The sequence below is a fragment of the Mus pahari genome, chromosome 23, assembly GCF_900095145.1.
Source record: "Mus pahari chromosome 23, PAHARI_EIJ_v1.1, whole genome shotgun sequence".
NCBI classification, from domain to species: Eukaryota; Metazoa; Chordata; class Mammalia; order Rodentia; family Muridae; genus Mus; species Mus pahari.
Window position 1 is genome coordinate 26502510 of NC_034612.1, and position 14946 is coordinate 26517455.

The 14946-nt window shown below is 47.2% G+C and overlaps 1 protein-coding gene across 9 annotated transcripts in view; it reads right to left on the reverse strand.

The window, feature by feature from the left end:
• Positions 1-14946, reverse strand: part of Cux1 (cut like homeobox 1) — a 321311-nt gene that overhangs the window by 80776 nt on the left and 225589 nt on the right. For all 9 annotated transcript variants that reach the window (XM_021222682.1, XM_021222681.1, XM_021222678.2 and 6 more), the window contains exons 9-10: positions 10747-10795; positions 3111-3215 (exon numbers count right to left, since the gene is read on the reverse strand). In XM_021222682.1, the coding sequence (XP_021078341.1) occupies positions 3111-3215; positions 10747-10795 (154 nt within the window). The remainder of the gene's footprint in view (positions 1-3110; positions 3216-10746; positions 10796-14946) is intronic.

Consider the following 14946-nt stretch of genomic DNA (forward strand, 5'->3'; position numbering starts at 1 on the left):
GAAAGAGAAAGAGAAAGAGAAAGAGAAAGAGAAAAAAAGTGGCCTTCAGGGAAGTCAGAGGCCAGCCTGGCATGTGCAGTATTAATCATGTTTATATTCTAATGGATATGTTCCATTCCATTCTGGAAGATGCCAACTGTAAACATTATTTCAAGGGTTCTTTGGCAGTATATAAAACCAGCCAAAAGGTGACCTAGGCCTAACAATGGGCCAGATCAAGCCCAAGTTAAGGTATTGGGGATGGTGGGTCAAACAGTTGATCTACACAGAGCAGTTCTTGGTGGATCTAGGGTGTATCACCAGAACCCTGGGTACTTGAGCCACAAATTCTTCTTCTAGGCTGACCTGAAAACATTGTTGTCCTACAAAAGTCAACTGAGATATGAACACATTCCCAAGACAACCTGTTCTTTGGCTCACATCTGTCTCCTATACTGGACACTCCTCTTGGTCCCATAGTGGGATACAATAAAATGAAAGAATGGAGAAAGGTTAGAGGCTGAGGTGGATGGAAAGGGTTGAGCCTGGGCAAAGATACTGGAGACTGTTATTTTAGAGGCTAAGAATAAAAGAGATATAGGTACAAAGGGAAAGGAAATGCACAAGCAGAGGGAATAAGAGGGCAGGTCCAGGCTAGCCCTTTCTTCCTTGCACCAGCAGAGGCATGGGGTTCAGCCTTGTCTCTCTGATGTTAGCCTCACAGATGGCCTTGCCTCCCAGTATTACAGTTCCAATAGGCTAAAGAGTGGCCAGGGGTGCTGCAACTGATTCCCGAGCTAGTATTTGTCTGTAGACACTTCACAGGGCTCTTCAGTACATCCTGTCTTGCTCAGTGTCCACGAAAGAGTGACAGGTTGATGGGTAGAGGGAAAGGTGCCTGTGAGTGCTTGGCATGTATGTAGGTGCCTCATGCTCATGTGACAAGCTCTTAATATTTGAGCCCCTCCCCTCCAGTCTTCTAGAATCAGAGTTCTATGAGACATTCAATGCATTGGTTCTGGCTTGGCCACAGTTAAGGATTCTACTCTTTCCCAGTTGAGTTCTGCCATGCAAGCCCAACAGACCATTTTTTTCCTGCTGGCTCTATGCCTGTGGTGGCCTCCATGGGAAGGTACAGATAGGGAAGTCCCCGCTTGCTGTGGCTGAGAGACTGAAGCCAAGGACTTGCAGCATTCAGCCCATGATGAAGTGTGGAAGCCACCCCTGGCCCCACAACTGACTGGATCTGCAAAAACATTCATTTCCTTCTGTAATGTTTGGGTTTGCTGTGGCCCAGTAAGGTGCCAGGATTCTCTGCAATCCAAACATTTAGCTTAGAAGCCCTGTTAGACACGTTAGGATGAATGGCTTCCTCCTGACCAAGGGCGGCCACAGAAGCTGGGAAGCTGCTGGCCCTGGCTCCAGGCCTTGCCTCTGCCCTGGTGCTGTCCCCAGGACTTCTATATCCGAGTAAGGAAGAATAAAGGACACATTTCAGAGGAAAATAAGTTACTGTGTCCCTGAAGTATAAAAGAACTAAGTCTCCTACACGAGGCCGCTTCTACCACACCTTGAAATGCTCGGGGCCCTCTATATTATTATTTTTGAGTCAGGATCTTGTTATATAGCCTAGTCTGGCTAATTCTGCCAATCCCCCTGCCTCAGCTCCCTGAGTTTGTTTTCTTCCCCCACTCCACCCTCTTCCCTCCTTCAAGATTAGGTTTCATATATAGCTCTGGCTGGTCTTGAACTTGCTATATAGTTGAAAATGACTTCCTGTTTCTGCTGGGATTACATGTGTTTGACACTATGCCCAGCTACAACTTCCTTTTATGGATAAATGAACCAAGAGCCAGGAAGATAGGATTCCTTGAGAATGCAGAGCTGGGGTCTAAACTAAGCATCTTCCCTGGTATGTTGCTCTGTCACCAGTGCTAGTTACCCAAGGTAACTGAAGGCATCTGGAACCTGCTCGTTCAGAGCCACTTTGACCAAACCTTGCTGTTAACTTGAGAAAAACCATGTGCAGCGAGGCATGTTACTGCACACTTTTAACCTCAGGGGGCTGAGGCAGGAGTATCACCAATTAGAGGTTAGCCTAAACTATTGTAGTGAGGCTTTATCTGAAAAATGAAAACAAATCAAAATGCAAAAAGAAAGGTCCATGCCAAAACAAACAAACAAACACACACACACACACACACACACACACACACACACACACAAACAAAAGTTTGCCGCAGAATTCTGATCCTCAGAACCCACATGGCGGAGGAAGAAGACTGACTCTTGCAAGTTGTCTTCTGACCCTCACTACTACTCTCTATTTTATATTATTTAAAGCATTTATTTTATGCATATGAGTACAATGTTGCTGTTTCCAGATACACCAGAAGAGAGCATCAGTGGTTGCTGGGAACTGAACTCAGGACCTCTGGAAGAACAGTCAGTGCTCTTATCCGCTGAGTCATCTCTCCAGACCAAACTACTACTCTTATACCCACAAAATAAATAAATGTGTGTGTGTGTGTGTGTGTGTGTGAGAGAGAGAGAGAGAGAGAGAGAGAGAGAGAGAGAGAGAGAACGCTAGCTAGCTAGCTCAACCTGGCATAGGACATGTACATAACCACTGGGGTCCCAACATAAACCATGAGGACACCCGTGTGCTATTGGCAGAGCTTTTCCTTCATCTGTCCCAAGTGCTAGCTAAGAATTGATAAATGTGGGGTTAAGGCTGTCAGCTCGTTAGGATCTTGAATACCTGGCCTCTGGGAATGTCTGGGAGGGAGCTTTGGGTGTGGGTTAGTTGAGATGGAAGACACTCTCTCTGGGGGTAGCACCAAGGCTGGGGTTCTGAAGTTAATAAAAAGATGGAGGCCAGCTAAGCAGCAGCATTGATCTCTGCGTCCAGACTGGATGTGAGCTGCCGCCGCACACCGCTACCATGCCCTCCCCGCCATGATGGTTTGTACCATTGAACCATGAGCCAGAATAATCCCTTATTAGAAAAGTCACTAATATACCCACCAGACATTCATTCCTGCTTCAACTGTTACTCCAAAGGCAAGAGTTGAAACCAGGAGTGATAGGAGTAGGGGTGGGGTGGGTGGGGTAAAGCCCTGGTTACCCACCACATCTGGAGCCTTCTGGATCTGCGAGGCCAGTTGGAGAGAGTGGTTGGCCGATGAGAGCTGTTCCCTTAGAGTCTCTGCCTCTCTCTGTGCCACCTCTGCCCTCTGAAGGAAACGAAAAGGGGTGAGGAGAAGAGAGTACATTTGGTTTAACAGCTGACAATTATTACAAGAACATTCATCAATTCATGCCTGACTGACTGTAATTGATTTTCCTAAACACTCAACCTAATAAATGCTAGGGAAACACACACACACACACCCTAGAATGTGATGGATTTTTATTTTAAACAGTACAAGGAAGAAATAATTGAGCGATTATGACAGTAATTTAACGCTAGGAGCGAGGAATCCCCTGCTGGTATTAATGCTCCGGCCCATTGCGTTTCCCAGACTGAATAAATACCGGTGGAAATAGAGTCTTCTGATTCAATTTCTTTCTATTCTCATGGACCGAAGAGACTTTATCACAGGATTACTCCGGGGAGTCATTCTCATGGGTAAACACTGAATTAAAGACACTCCGGCCATTTTCTTCCCCCCAAATACACACAATGTTGTGGTTGTTTTCTTCCAGCTTGTGTTCCCATGAGCGGACTGTGTTAATGTGGCTGCTTTTGTGAGGGATGAGCTGGCCTTCACAGTTAACCTCCTCATGGGGGAATGTTTGTGACTATTGCATCTGCAGCAAGCCAGTCTGCTCAGGACCAGCAGTGAGTGGGCCTAAATTAGTGTTGGGAGCTTTAACAGAAATGGCTGGAACCTTTTGTAGTTTGTCTAGGACCCCGGAGGAGAAAGCCATGACGGCTGCAAACTCAGACTTGCCATTGGACAAAGAAGAAAACCACTCCAGTACCTACCACTCAAGAGGCAATCTGAGAATATAGGCAGCAGGAACAGCTACCTATGCTCCTGGAGCCCCCACATACTTATCTGTAGAGTGGGAACACTGTGCCCACTCAGACATTGGGTGGGGCTCTATGCCCACAGAGGCTCCCCACATGTGACTGATGTGGGAGTTGCTTTCGTTTTCCTTTTATTAAAAAAATTATTAAAAAGATTTATTTATTTTATGTATATGAGTACACTGCTCCTGTATTCAGATATACCAGAAGAGGGCATCAGATCCCATTACAGATGGTTGTGAGCCACCATGTGGTTGCTGGGAATTGAACTCAGGACCTCCGGAAGAGCAGTCAGTGCTCTTAACTGCTGCCATCTCTCCAGTCTCTCTTTTTCCTTTTTGTTTCGAGACAGAGTCTTACAAACTAAGTTGCATAGTCTGGTCTTGAACTTTCCATCCTTCTGCTTCAGCCTTAAAAGAAGTTGGGACAACAGCTGTTCTCCCCAGTTCCTCTGACAGTCAAGACACTTGACTGAAAACACATTCCTCCATAATTAGTGAGGCAAACCTCCCAGCACACAATCTCCACAGCTCTGCCAGGGATAATGAGTAGTTAGACAAATTCCTTAGTCTCTTTGAGGAGGAAAAATATTTCTTCACCTATTAGGGAAGAAGTTCCGATAGTTGCATTACCACAGTGGCTGTCTCCTGGAACAGCTGGTTCTGGTCTCATCATTAGTCTTAAACACTGAAGATGCCAGGTAGCCAAGTACTCGCATCACAGACCGAGGAGTCAGTCCCATGCAATTTTTCTAGGTTCATACTTGTACCAAGTTCACAATGGCGTGAGGCTTGGAGGGTTAACGCCTGTAGCTTCAACTTTGGGGAGGCTGATTCGGAGGGTAATGAGTTCAAGACCAGCCGGGCTGGTTGATACCAGAGATGTAATTTCAAAAAAGTAAAGCAAAACTAGAATGAGCATACTGTGCAAGACTTTACTCTCAGTGTGAGGCTAGCCTGGCATATGTCGTTACAGAGTGAGCTTCAGGCTAGGATGTGGCTTAGTTGGTAGAGCGCTTGTATAGCACGCTCTGGGTACAATCCTATCACTGAATAAACTGGGCATAGTGGCTCAAGTCTGTAATTCCAGCATTTGGGAAGTAGAGGCAGGAGGATCAAGATTTTAATGTCATTCCTAAGCTATAGGTATAGTTAGTTTGAGGTCAGCCTGGGCTATGTGACAAACCTGTCTCAAAACTAAAACAAAACAAATAGAAAACCCAAACCAAAGCCAAATAAATAAAGTTGCTTTGTTGGGAGTCACTGCTCCAAGGTGGCCTAACTTGGCTAGTTTCTTAACTTCATATTTACTGAGGATTTCTAGTCTTAAATGCATGGTCAACAGCCAACTCATGCCAACAGTTTGAAATCTGTGTGGTTAAAAGCTATAGACCAGAGGGATAAAAAACAAGAGCAGTTCAGGGAAGGGACAAGGGACAGGGTGACAGACACTAGTTGGGAGCTGGGGTGAATTTGTTTCCAGGTTGGAAGAACTAACTTATCCTTCCCTTGGCAACAGAGGCAGCTAGGAAGGGTTGGTGCCTGGGCAGGCGCTCCCTGTTTGGAGCCTCTTACACCCTCGATAAAGCCACAGCTCAGACAACTATGGTTGGGATGCAGAACTGACCCCATCATGCATCATGGTGGCTTGAGACAATGCATGCTTCCATGTGCTCCCACACATGCCCTACCCTGCAGAGGCAGAGCCAGGGGAACACAGGACAGGATCTTGAACCGCAGGCAGGGACAGTACTTGCTACCACATGTGGTTGACTTATGCTTTTTCTTGAGAAGCCACAGTTTCTGAGACAAAGGAGTAGAGGAAGAGACACGGTAGAACAGTGCTACCCTTTGGTGGCTGCCATCATGGAGAACAGCTGTCCTGCATGCCAATGGTGATGGTGTCCACCACAGTGACAAGGTCAAATTATTAAGACCATTTCTGAGGCCAACACATGCTTTACCTAAAACTGATGACTTTGGTTGAGACAGGGTCTCATGTAGTCCAGGCCTACCCCAAACTAAGTAGCTGAAGATGACCTTGAACCTCTGATCCTTCTGTCTCAATGTTCCAAGGGTGGAATGCAAAGCTTTATGCATAATAGCTGAGTACTCTATTGACTGAGCTACAACCCTTGACCATTTTTTCTTTGAGACAGGGTTTCACGCAGAGAGCTGAGGCTTGTCCTCAACTCCTGACCTACCTCCCAAGTGCTGGGATTACAGGTGTGAGCCACCACATCTGGCTACTTCACTTGGTTTATGTGGTGGTGGGGCTTTCAATATAATCTCCTGCCCTTTGTGGTCTTAGATTATTTATTTGCTTATGCCTTCTCTGCACACATGACCACTAAGACACAGGTACAGGCAAATCTGAGTCAAGGAAGTCTCTGCAGCGGCAAAGCGACCTAGTGTGTGAACTGGGTGGCTGGCATGTAACCAGAGACATGGGAGGCTGCCAGAGGTGCCCCATCAATGGTTCTGCAGGAACTTGTCGAAGGTCTTGGGCAGAAGATGAGAAACTCGTCACCACACGTACCAGGCAGATGGGGCATTTGCGTGAGGCCCTGGTCAGTCACCACTGGTGCTGCTGGCTACTGCAGACCAGGCGGACAAGCCACATGTGTGAGCACTGCTGATCTGTGGGTAGCAGGACTGTAGCGAAGGTTGACGAGCAAACTGCCGGGCAGGATTCTCCCAGTGTGTCCCGGGGACTGAATATAAGGCAGGACCAAACCCAGTCATGCATGTGTCTGCACTCTGCTCACGAAGCCAGCAAGACATCCCCATCCCCATCCAGGCCAGCTAAGAGCAGGGTACAAGGGTCAATTGAATGACTGGAAGCACAGAGTGAAATCAGCTCTCATTCCATGCATGGACACGAGAAGGTGCTGGAGGACTGGTGTTTGGTTAGGTTTTTTGTCTACCTGACTTAAGCTTATATGGAAAGCAGCTAAGAAAACCCCTCCATCAGACTGTAGGCAAGCCTGTGGGGCATTTCCTTGAATAATGATTGATGTGGGTGGTGCTACCTCTGGGCAGGTGGTCCTGGGAGCTGCAAGAAAGCAGCTGAGCAAGCTATGGGGAGTAAGCTAGTATGCAGTATTCCCTGAGCATCTGCTTCAGTTCCTGCCTCCAGGTTCCTGCTAGGAGTTCTTGGCCCTGAGGGGCTGTAACATGAAAGGTGAAATAAACTTTCTCAAGCTGCTTTTGGCTTATGGTGTTCATCTCAGCAACAGAGAACACACTAAGACAAGGTGTGTGTGTGTGTGTGTGTACACAAAAGTGCCAAATCTAGAATTGTGACTTGGGTGTCCTGATTCCAAAGCCAAGTGTCCCGACCCATTAGCACATAAAACCCTTGGCAGAAGAATAACTGGGCTTGATCCCCAGCACAGCATGACCTGTTGTAGCCCACGTCCGTAATTCCAGCTCTCTGTAGGAGGAGGTAGGAGATTGTCCTCAGATACAGAGTGACTCTGACCAACTTGGGCTATGAGGCTCCTCAAACCAACCAACCAAGCAAGCAAGCCCTAACCCCAGTACACAGGGTCTTTCACAACTGCCTTGTTCCATAGTCATCAGCCAGGTCAACGGGAGGAGAGCAACTGTTTTAAATCACTTCCTCCAGGCTTCGCTCCTGCGGCTTTGCTCTGGGAGGAAGAGGTAGAGCTGGCAGCTAGCCCACAAAGGGAAGCAAAGCCTCGGCTCCTCTGTGCTCTTTGCTTTGCCAAGCTAAGGTTTACTTTTCAAAAGATTCCGGAGCCCATAACCTTCAGTTAACTATTATGGTGCAATGACTATTTCTGCAAGTGCTAGAAGTGCAAGTGTTGATCAAACATGTGCCAAGGAGACACCCCTGCTCCACTAGTAGCTTCTGCCTGTTTTTCTGGATCCCTGGGGTAGAGACATAATCTCTGAGCAGTGAGACAGCACTATGGGACTCAGTAGAATGTCTGAGATAAGCCCAAGGCAAAACCAACACTAAACACCCATGAACTAGCAAATTGTTCCTCCCAGACAGGTCCCATGGTCCAGAGTCTGGGGCTGTGTGCAGCCTGTAGTGCTCCTGCTCAGCCTACCTCTGCCTTGTTTCCCTGGGCACCATCTCCTGTCCAGCTCCGCAGGCTTCTCCTGTCCTGTCAGCAGAGCTGCTTGCTGCTTCCCTGGCTTCCTTATCGCAGCTTTACCTACAGCAATTCCTTTGTTTCTTTTAAATGAATTTTTTAAAGGCTCATTTTATTTTTAATTGAGTGCCTGTGTGCGGGTATATGAGCGTTCGGAAGAGGGCACCTGATCAGGCTTGGGTCTGCTCAGTGTGGGTCCTCTGAACGAACAGTCTGTGCTTTTAAGCTGAACTTTCTCTCCAGCCCCAAGTCACCTTTTAATTGTATACAAATCCAGAATCTCCATCCTCCCAGTATACCCACTGTTCTCAGGATGAAGCCCCTTTCCCCCCCCGAACCAGCTGAACTCTTTCCCATCAGGCCATTCTCCTGCCCACACACAGCCTAGCTTTCCATTAAAGCCAACACCCGTGTCTGCCCTCAGACTTTTCTCTGTCCCCACACCAGCCAGCCAGGCAGCCTCTGGGGCTTTCTTATTTCCTTCTCAGATGCTGTACCAAGGGCACCTACCCTTTTAACATTGTAACACAATGTTGTCATGTACAAAGTTCACATGAGCCAACTCTGCAATTAAGTTACAAACAAAACAATACCTCCAAAACAACCAACCAGACACCTAAAACCCAAAGGAAACAAACCACTCCCCCAGTGTGCCAAGACAACCCAAGATAGACTTCTGGATTTCTTGTCCCAGCTCAGCGATAGACCAGGCACTGACTCAGTTTCTCTATTTATAAGAATCCTGACCATGTTGATCTCAGTGCGGAGGCTTGGCAGGTGAAGTGAGATCATTCTGACAGTGTGCTTAGATTAACTGCGAATGGAGCATTCAAGAATGGACGACTATTCTGACTAGTACTACGGTGGCTAAGATTACTTAAGAGACCTCATATGACCAGTGCCACACTCTCCACAGAAAGCCCTTACAGGCCAGGCCCAGGACCTTAGGAAAGGCCTAAGCACCACCTGCTGCCCCGACCCTGTCCTCGGGGAGTAACAGAGCCACACATTGCATTCTTTCCTCCCACCCCGCTTTTCCTGCTTAGGCCTCACGTGAATTCCATCAGGGAAGAAACGGACAACACTTTCCCCTGTGTGCTGAGTGACCAGCACCTATGAAAGACAGGTGTCCCGTGAACCCCAGGGGCAGGGGGCAGGGACTGCAGGGAGTCTGGGAGGCTTTTCATTCCACAGAGAACCTTGAACTCACTGAGTGGGGTGACCCAATGTGAAATTCAAAACTTTCTAGTGCCCATGGCTACCTGGCTATAAAATTGAGTGGGCAAAGGCCACAGGCCATGTCCTTCTGGGCTGAGAAACTAACTTCTGCTTTAGCTGTTTCTCCCCTAAGTGAAGAATCCATGGAGACTGGCTGGGAATGCAGCTTAGCTGGTTGGCCAAGTGTCTGCCTAGCATTCATGAGACCCTGGGTTTCATGAAGGTAGAAGCATGAGAATCAGAAGTTCAGGGTTGGGGCTGGTGAGATAGATGGCTCAGTGGGTAAGAGCATTGACTGTTCTTCTGAAAGTCCTGAGTTCAAATCCCAGCAACCACATGGTGGCTCATATCCACCTGGAATGAGATCTGATGCCCTCTTCTGGTATGACTAAAGTCAGCTACAGTGTACTTATGTATAATAATAAATAAATCTTTGAGCCAGAGGGAGTGAGGCTGACCAGTGAGCAGAGGTCCTAAAATTCAATTCCTAACAACCACATGAAGGCTCACAACCATCTGTACAGCTATAGTGTACTATAGTTCAGGGTCATTATCAGCTCCATAGCAAGTTGGAGCCAGAAGCACTAGATATGACAGCAAAATGTTTTCCTGCCCTGCAAGGCCTATGAAGAAAGTGCTTATGGGTAGCTGAGTGCTTGGAACCATGTGACACTACGTGACTGACAACCGTGTGCTAGGCACTGTATATATGATAACTGGGTATTGGCTGAGATAACTGCCCGCTGGGAGCTCCACAAGAGCAAGCAGTTGGAACCCACTAGAAGGAGATGGTAATGAATTCTGTGGTGCGAAGGACACCTGGTGACAAGGTGTCAGACATGCTCAACCTTCTGACATGGGGACAACAGTGTCAACCTCAATGTTCACACTTGGGAACTGCACAATCAATCAATCAATCAGCCAATCTCACAATGTTTCAAGAAGTTACTGTTTTGTGTTAGGCCTCACCCATGGCTATTCTGAGATGAATGTGGCCTGCAGGCCATGGTTTAGACTCTCCTGGGACAGAGGCATTGGAGCTACAGGATCAGAAGAACGAATACCCTCATGCACGTGGGTCTCAGACACTGGCTAAAGCCAACACGCTCCCAGGACAAGTGCAGTGGATGGATTTCTAACTTCTCATGGCAGGACCTGGGCTGCTCCTGGGTTCTATAAGAGAGCAAGTCAGTGAGCAGCATTCTTCCATGGCCTTGCATAAATAAGTCCCTGCCTCTAGATTCCTGTCCTGTTTGTGTTCCTATCCAGACTTCCTTCCAGGATGTGAAAATGGATCCACGATGACCCCATCTTGGAGTGAGGTGTCTCCCAAGAGAACTGACTGGGTGAGCTTTGGTGTTTCGTGGTGAAGGTTCTGACAGCCTACCTGGTTGGCTCGTTCAAGGTCAGTCATGATCATCTCGATCTCATCGGCCCTGGGAAAGAAGAGGCATCGAGGTTAGTCATCACTGAGTTGGTGCATCGAAGTGATCAAGGGATAGGCCCTCTGGCTCAGAGCGAGGCAGTGACCATATCCACACAAGGAGATTACCAGACAAACCTGTAAGGGACTACAGTGGCCAATGGGACAAGTATATGTCATAGGCAGCATGCTACTTATTTTATTCACTACTTATTGTGTGCACAACTCTGCCCTGGTGCTGAGGACAACTTTCGGGAGTTGGTTCTCTTCTACTGTGGGTTCCTGAGGTAACTGGAGGCAGGCAGACCCTGCATGTGTTCAAGTAGGACAGCTCCTTGTATTCCAGGATGGTTCTTCCAGAGTGGTGCCATCTTTCTTTAGTTCTGTTAACCAATCTTCATGCCATTTCATCTATCTGACTGGACAAGGCTGGCATACCAACTTCTGTCTTCCACATCATCTAGATGTTTCTTTGTTCTTTTTTTTAAAAAAATCTCATTTAAAAATAAAAATTATATTAATTATTTTGTGTATGTTGGGTGGGAGCAAATTGTATTTATGGAGGGGAGAGGATATTTTAAAGGAATCAATACTTTCCTTTCAGCATGTGGGACCCAGACACTGAACTTGGGTTCTCAGGTTTATTGGCAAGCACCTCTATATGAGTCATACTGCCTATCCCTTATTCTTTAAATACATACACATGAGCGTGTACACACACACACACACACACACACACACACACACACACACACGCTTGGTGCCTAAGAAAGCCAGAAGATGTGGATCCTATGGAACTGAGGTTACAGGTGATTATAAGCTGCCATGTGGATGCTGGGAATTGAATGTGGGTCCTCTGCAAGAGCAGCAGGTGCTCTCAACAGCTGAGCCCTAAAGATCCCTAATATCTAGGAAATGCAACAAAAGATTGCAAACTCTTTATGGAAGCCTAGTCCTGAGTCGGGACTGGAGGTGGTTCAATGATACTCAGTAAACCACGTAGGAGAAGAGACAAGTTATCCTGACCTCCACATAGGCCGACAGCAACTGTACACTCGCGCGCGCGCGCGCACACACACACACACACACAGACACAGACAGACACACACACACACACACACACACACACACAGAGACACAGTAATAAATTAAAAAATGTAAAGCAATTTTAAAAAACAAAATAAAATGCCACCTTGTCCCACTAACACAGGAAGGTGCTCTCTGTGTCTGAAGCCAAGTTTTCCACTGGTGGGTCAGTCTAACTTTGGTTGCTAAGCAACCACAGAAATGAGCAAAATACTGAATGTGATAACAGCAACTGTGCATTTCACAATGAGGACACTCATGGCTTTCCTGGGCTCAGAGGAGCCTGACAACACTGCTCTGCTGTGGATGGGCAGAGTGACTCAAACCTTAAGCCTGTGGTGTTGATACCCAGACCTAGAGAGGCTATCATTCCCAGAGACAATAGGAAGCAATGAGGGAACAAGGCTTGCCCCAAAGTTGACACTACTACTATTAAGGTTAAATTTCTGTTACAGGCTGTGATACGGCCCAGTCTGGCCTCGAACTTACAATGTAGCTGAAATCAACTTTGAACGTCTGCTCCTCCTGCCTCTACCTCCTGAGTGCTGAGCACAAACGCGTGCCCTAATGTCCAGTTTATGTTGTGGCGGGGATGGAGCCCAGCGGTCAGTAGACGCTGGGCAAGTGTGCCAAGTGAGCTACAATGTCTAACCCAGCCCATCTCCATAGAGAATCACTTTAAGTCTGCTTTTAGTTTTTAGAAGAAAAACTCTCCACCCCCTTTCTCTAGGACAAAGAGAACACAACTAGTTACAACTAAATTATTTTCGGCAGGGTCTCCTGCTTGGATGGCTGGTGTCTTAGTCAGGGTTTCTATTCCTGCACAAACATCATGACCAAGAAGCAAGTTGGGGAGGAAAGGGTTTATTCAGCTTACACTTCCACATTGCTGTTCCTGTTCATCACCAAAGGAAGTCGGGACTAGAACTCAAGCAGGTCAGGGAACAGGAGCTGATGCAGAGGCCATGGAGGGATGTTCTTCACTGGCTTGCTTCCCCTAGCTTGCTCAGCCTGCTCTCTTATAGAACCAAGACTACCAGCCCAGAGATGGCACCACACATAATGCCCTTCCCCCTTGATCACTAATTGAGAAAATGCCTTACAGCTGGATCTCATGGAGGCATTTCCTCAACTGAAGCTCCTTTCTCTGTGATAACTCCAGCTTGTGTCAAGTCAACACAAAACCAGCCAGTATAGCAGGTATACTACACCATGCTGTGTGCTGCTAGCTGGGAACTTCAGTGCAATCCTGAGCTCTGTGTGGAGCATAGCCTGAGTCTGTGTGGATTCTACCTTGAGTCACTGCTCCACTAGATCTCGATGAGCCCACCTGTGGTGGTTGGTTCTTGTCAACTAGACACAAACCAGAGTCTCCTGGGAAAAGGGAACCTCACCTGAAGAACTGCCTTCATGGAAAGGCCATTTTCTTCATTAATGACTGATGTGGGAGGGCTCAGCCCTCTGCTGGTGCCCCCTCCCCTAAAGGTGATCCTGGAAATGTAAGCCGAACAAACCCTTTCCTCCCCAAGTAGCTTTTGGGTAGTGTTTCCTGACAGCTCTAGAGAAGCAAACTAGGACACACCCTCTCAAACGTACTGCTGCATCTCATTGGCCAGCAGAACGAAGCCTACCCAATCACCTGACCTTAGTAAGTACACTGGAAATGTCTGGGGGTGGGAGCCACATCTGCCACTGTACCAGGGCAGGGCTGAACTGCCCATAATATAGTTTCACAGCATGACAGTAACTTTTCCAGAGGCTTTTGTTTCACTCCTTCCTCTTCTCCCCTCCCTCCTTCGTTTTTGAGACTAGACTATAGCCCATCCTGGCCTAGTTCTCATTATATAGTCCCAGGCTTATAAGAATCCTCCTGCCTCAGCTTCTGGGATTACAAGTGTACATTCACCATATCTAGCTGTAAAGGGTTCTCCTTCTTTAATTTGTTTTGGGACATGGTTTCATGTGGCCCCAGCTGTCCTCAAATTGTAATCCTCCTGAGTCTGCTTCCTGAGTGCTGGGATTATAGGTGTGTGCTATTATACATGGCCACTCTTTCCATTTCCTGAAGATTGTGAGATTGACATTCGTCTAAAATCTTGTCTATTTCAAAGTCTGTAACACTGCACAAACTGCTCGCTCAGCACAATGTTATAAGAACCTCAGCCGCTCACCTTTTTGTGAGCTGACAACACGGCATCCGCTGTCTATTAACCTGCACTGTTTTATGCTCTTCCCTGACTTCAAGTACAGGGTCATTTCATCAGGGCCTAGAATATATATAGTGCATTCAGTTGTTTCCCTGCGCATCATTTCAGGGTATTCTCTGGGCTAACATACCATTTTTATGACGAACTTCAAAGGACACGGTCAAGGTTGATGGAAAGGAAATTATACCCAGGCCAGACACCATGTATTTCCTTTCGCACAAACCTCCTGAGTGCTAGCACCATCCGGCCCAGCGCCAGGCTGCCGCATAGCTCATCATCTTAGCCGTCCGTCCATCCGTCCGTCCGTCCATCAGTGATGCCAGGAAAAACAGTGTGCTTAGCCCTCCATGTCCTCATGTCCCACTTATGCAGATTCCATGTGCATATCAACCTCATGTGGACCTCAGTCTGCACCTCATTTAACAAGCAATATAGTGTAAAACTACTTATAGAGCATGTATCAGATTATCTATTAAAAGTTCCATATGGTGATTTGGAGAATGTTCTATGCAAATGCTATAGAATTTTACTTTAGTTAATTATTGTATATAAGTATATGAATATATATGTACGTATGTAAGTCAGAGGAAAATTGCCGGAGTCTGTTCTCTCTCACTGTGTGAGGTTCAGGGATCAAACTCAGTTCATTATGCTTGGCAACAAGCACTTTACCTGCTGAGCCAGCTCACCAGCCCCTAATTATTATTACTATCACTCTGTCATCCGAAAACACTTTTCCGACACTTAGGACAGGGCCCAAGTCCAACTTGAGAAAGAACAGGCTGGTCAGCAGTGGATGGGGTCTGGCTCTGAGGAAGGGGCTCTGTGACGGGACTGTCATCCCTCTAAGGGACATAGGTTCCCCTCTCCC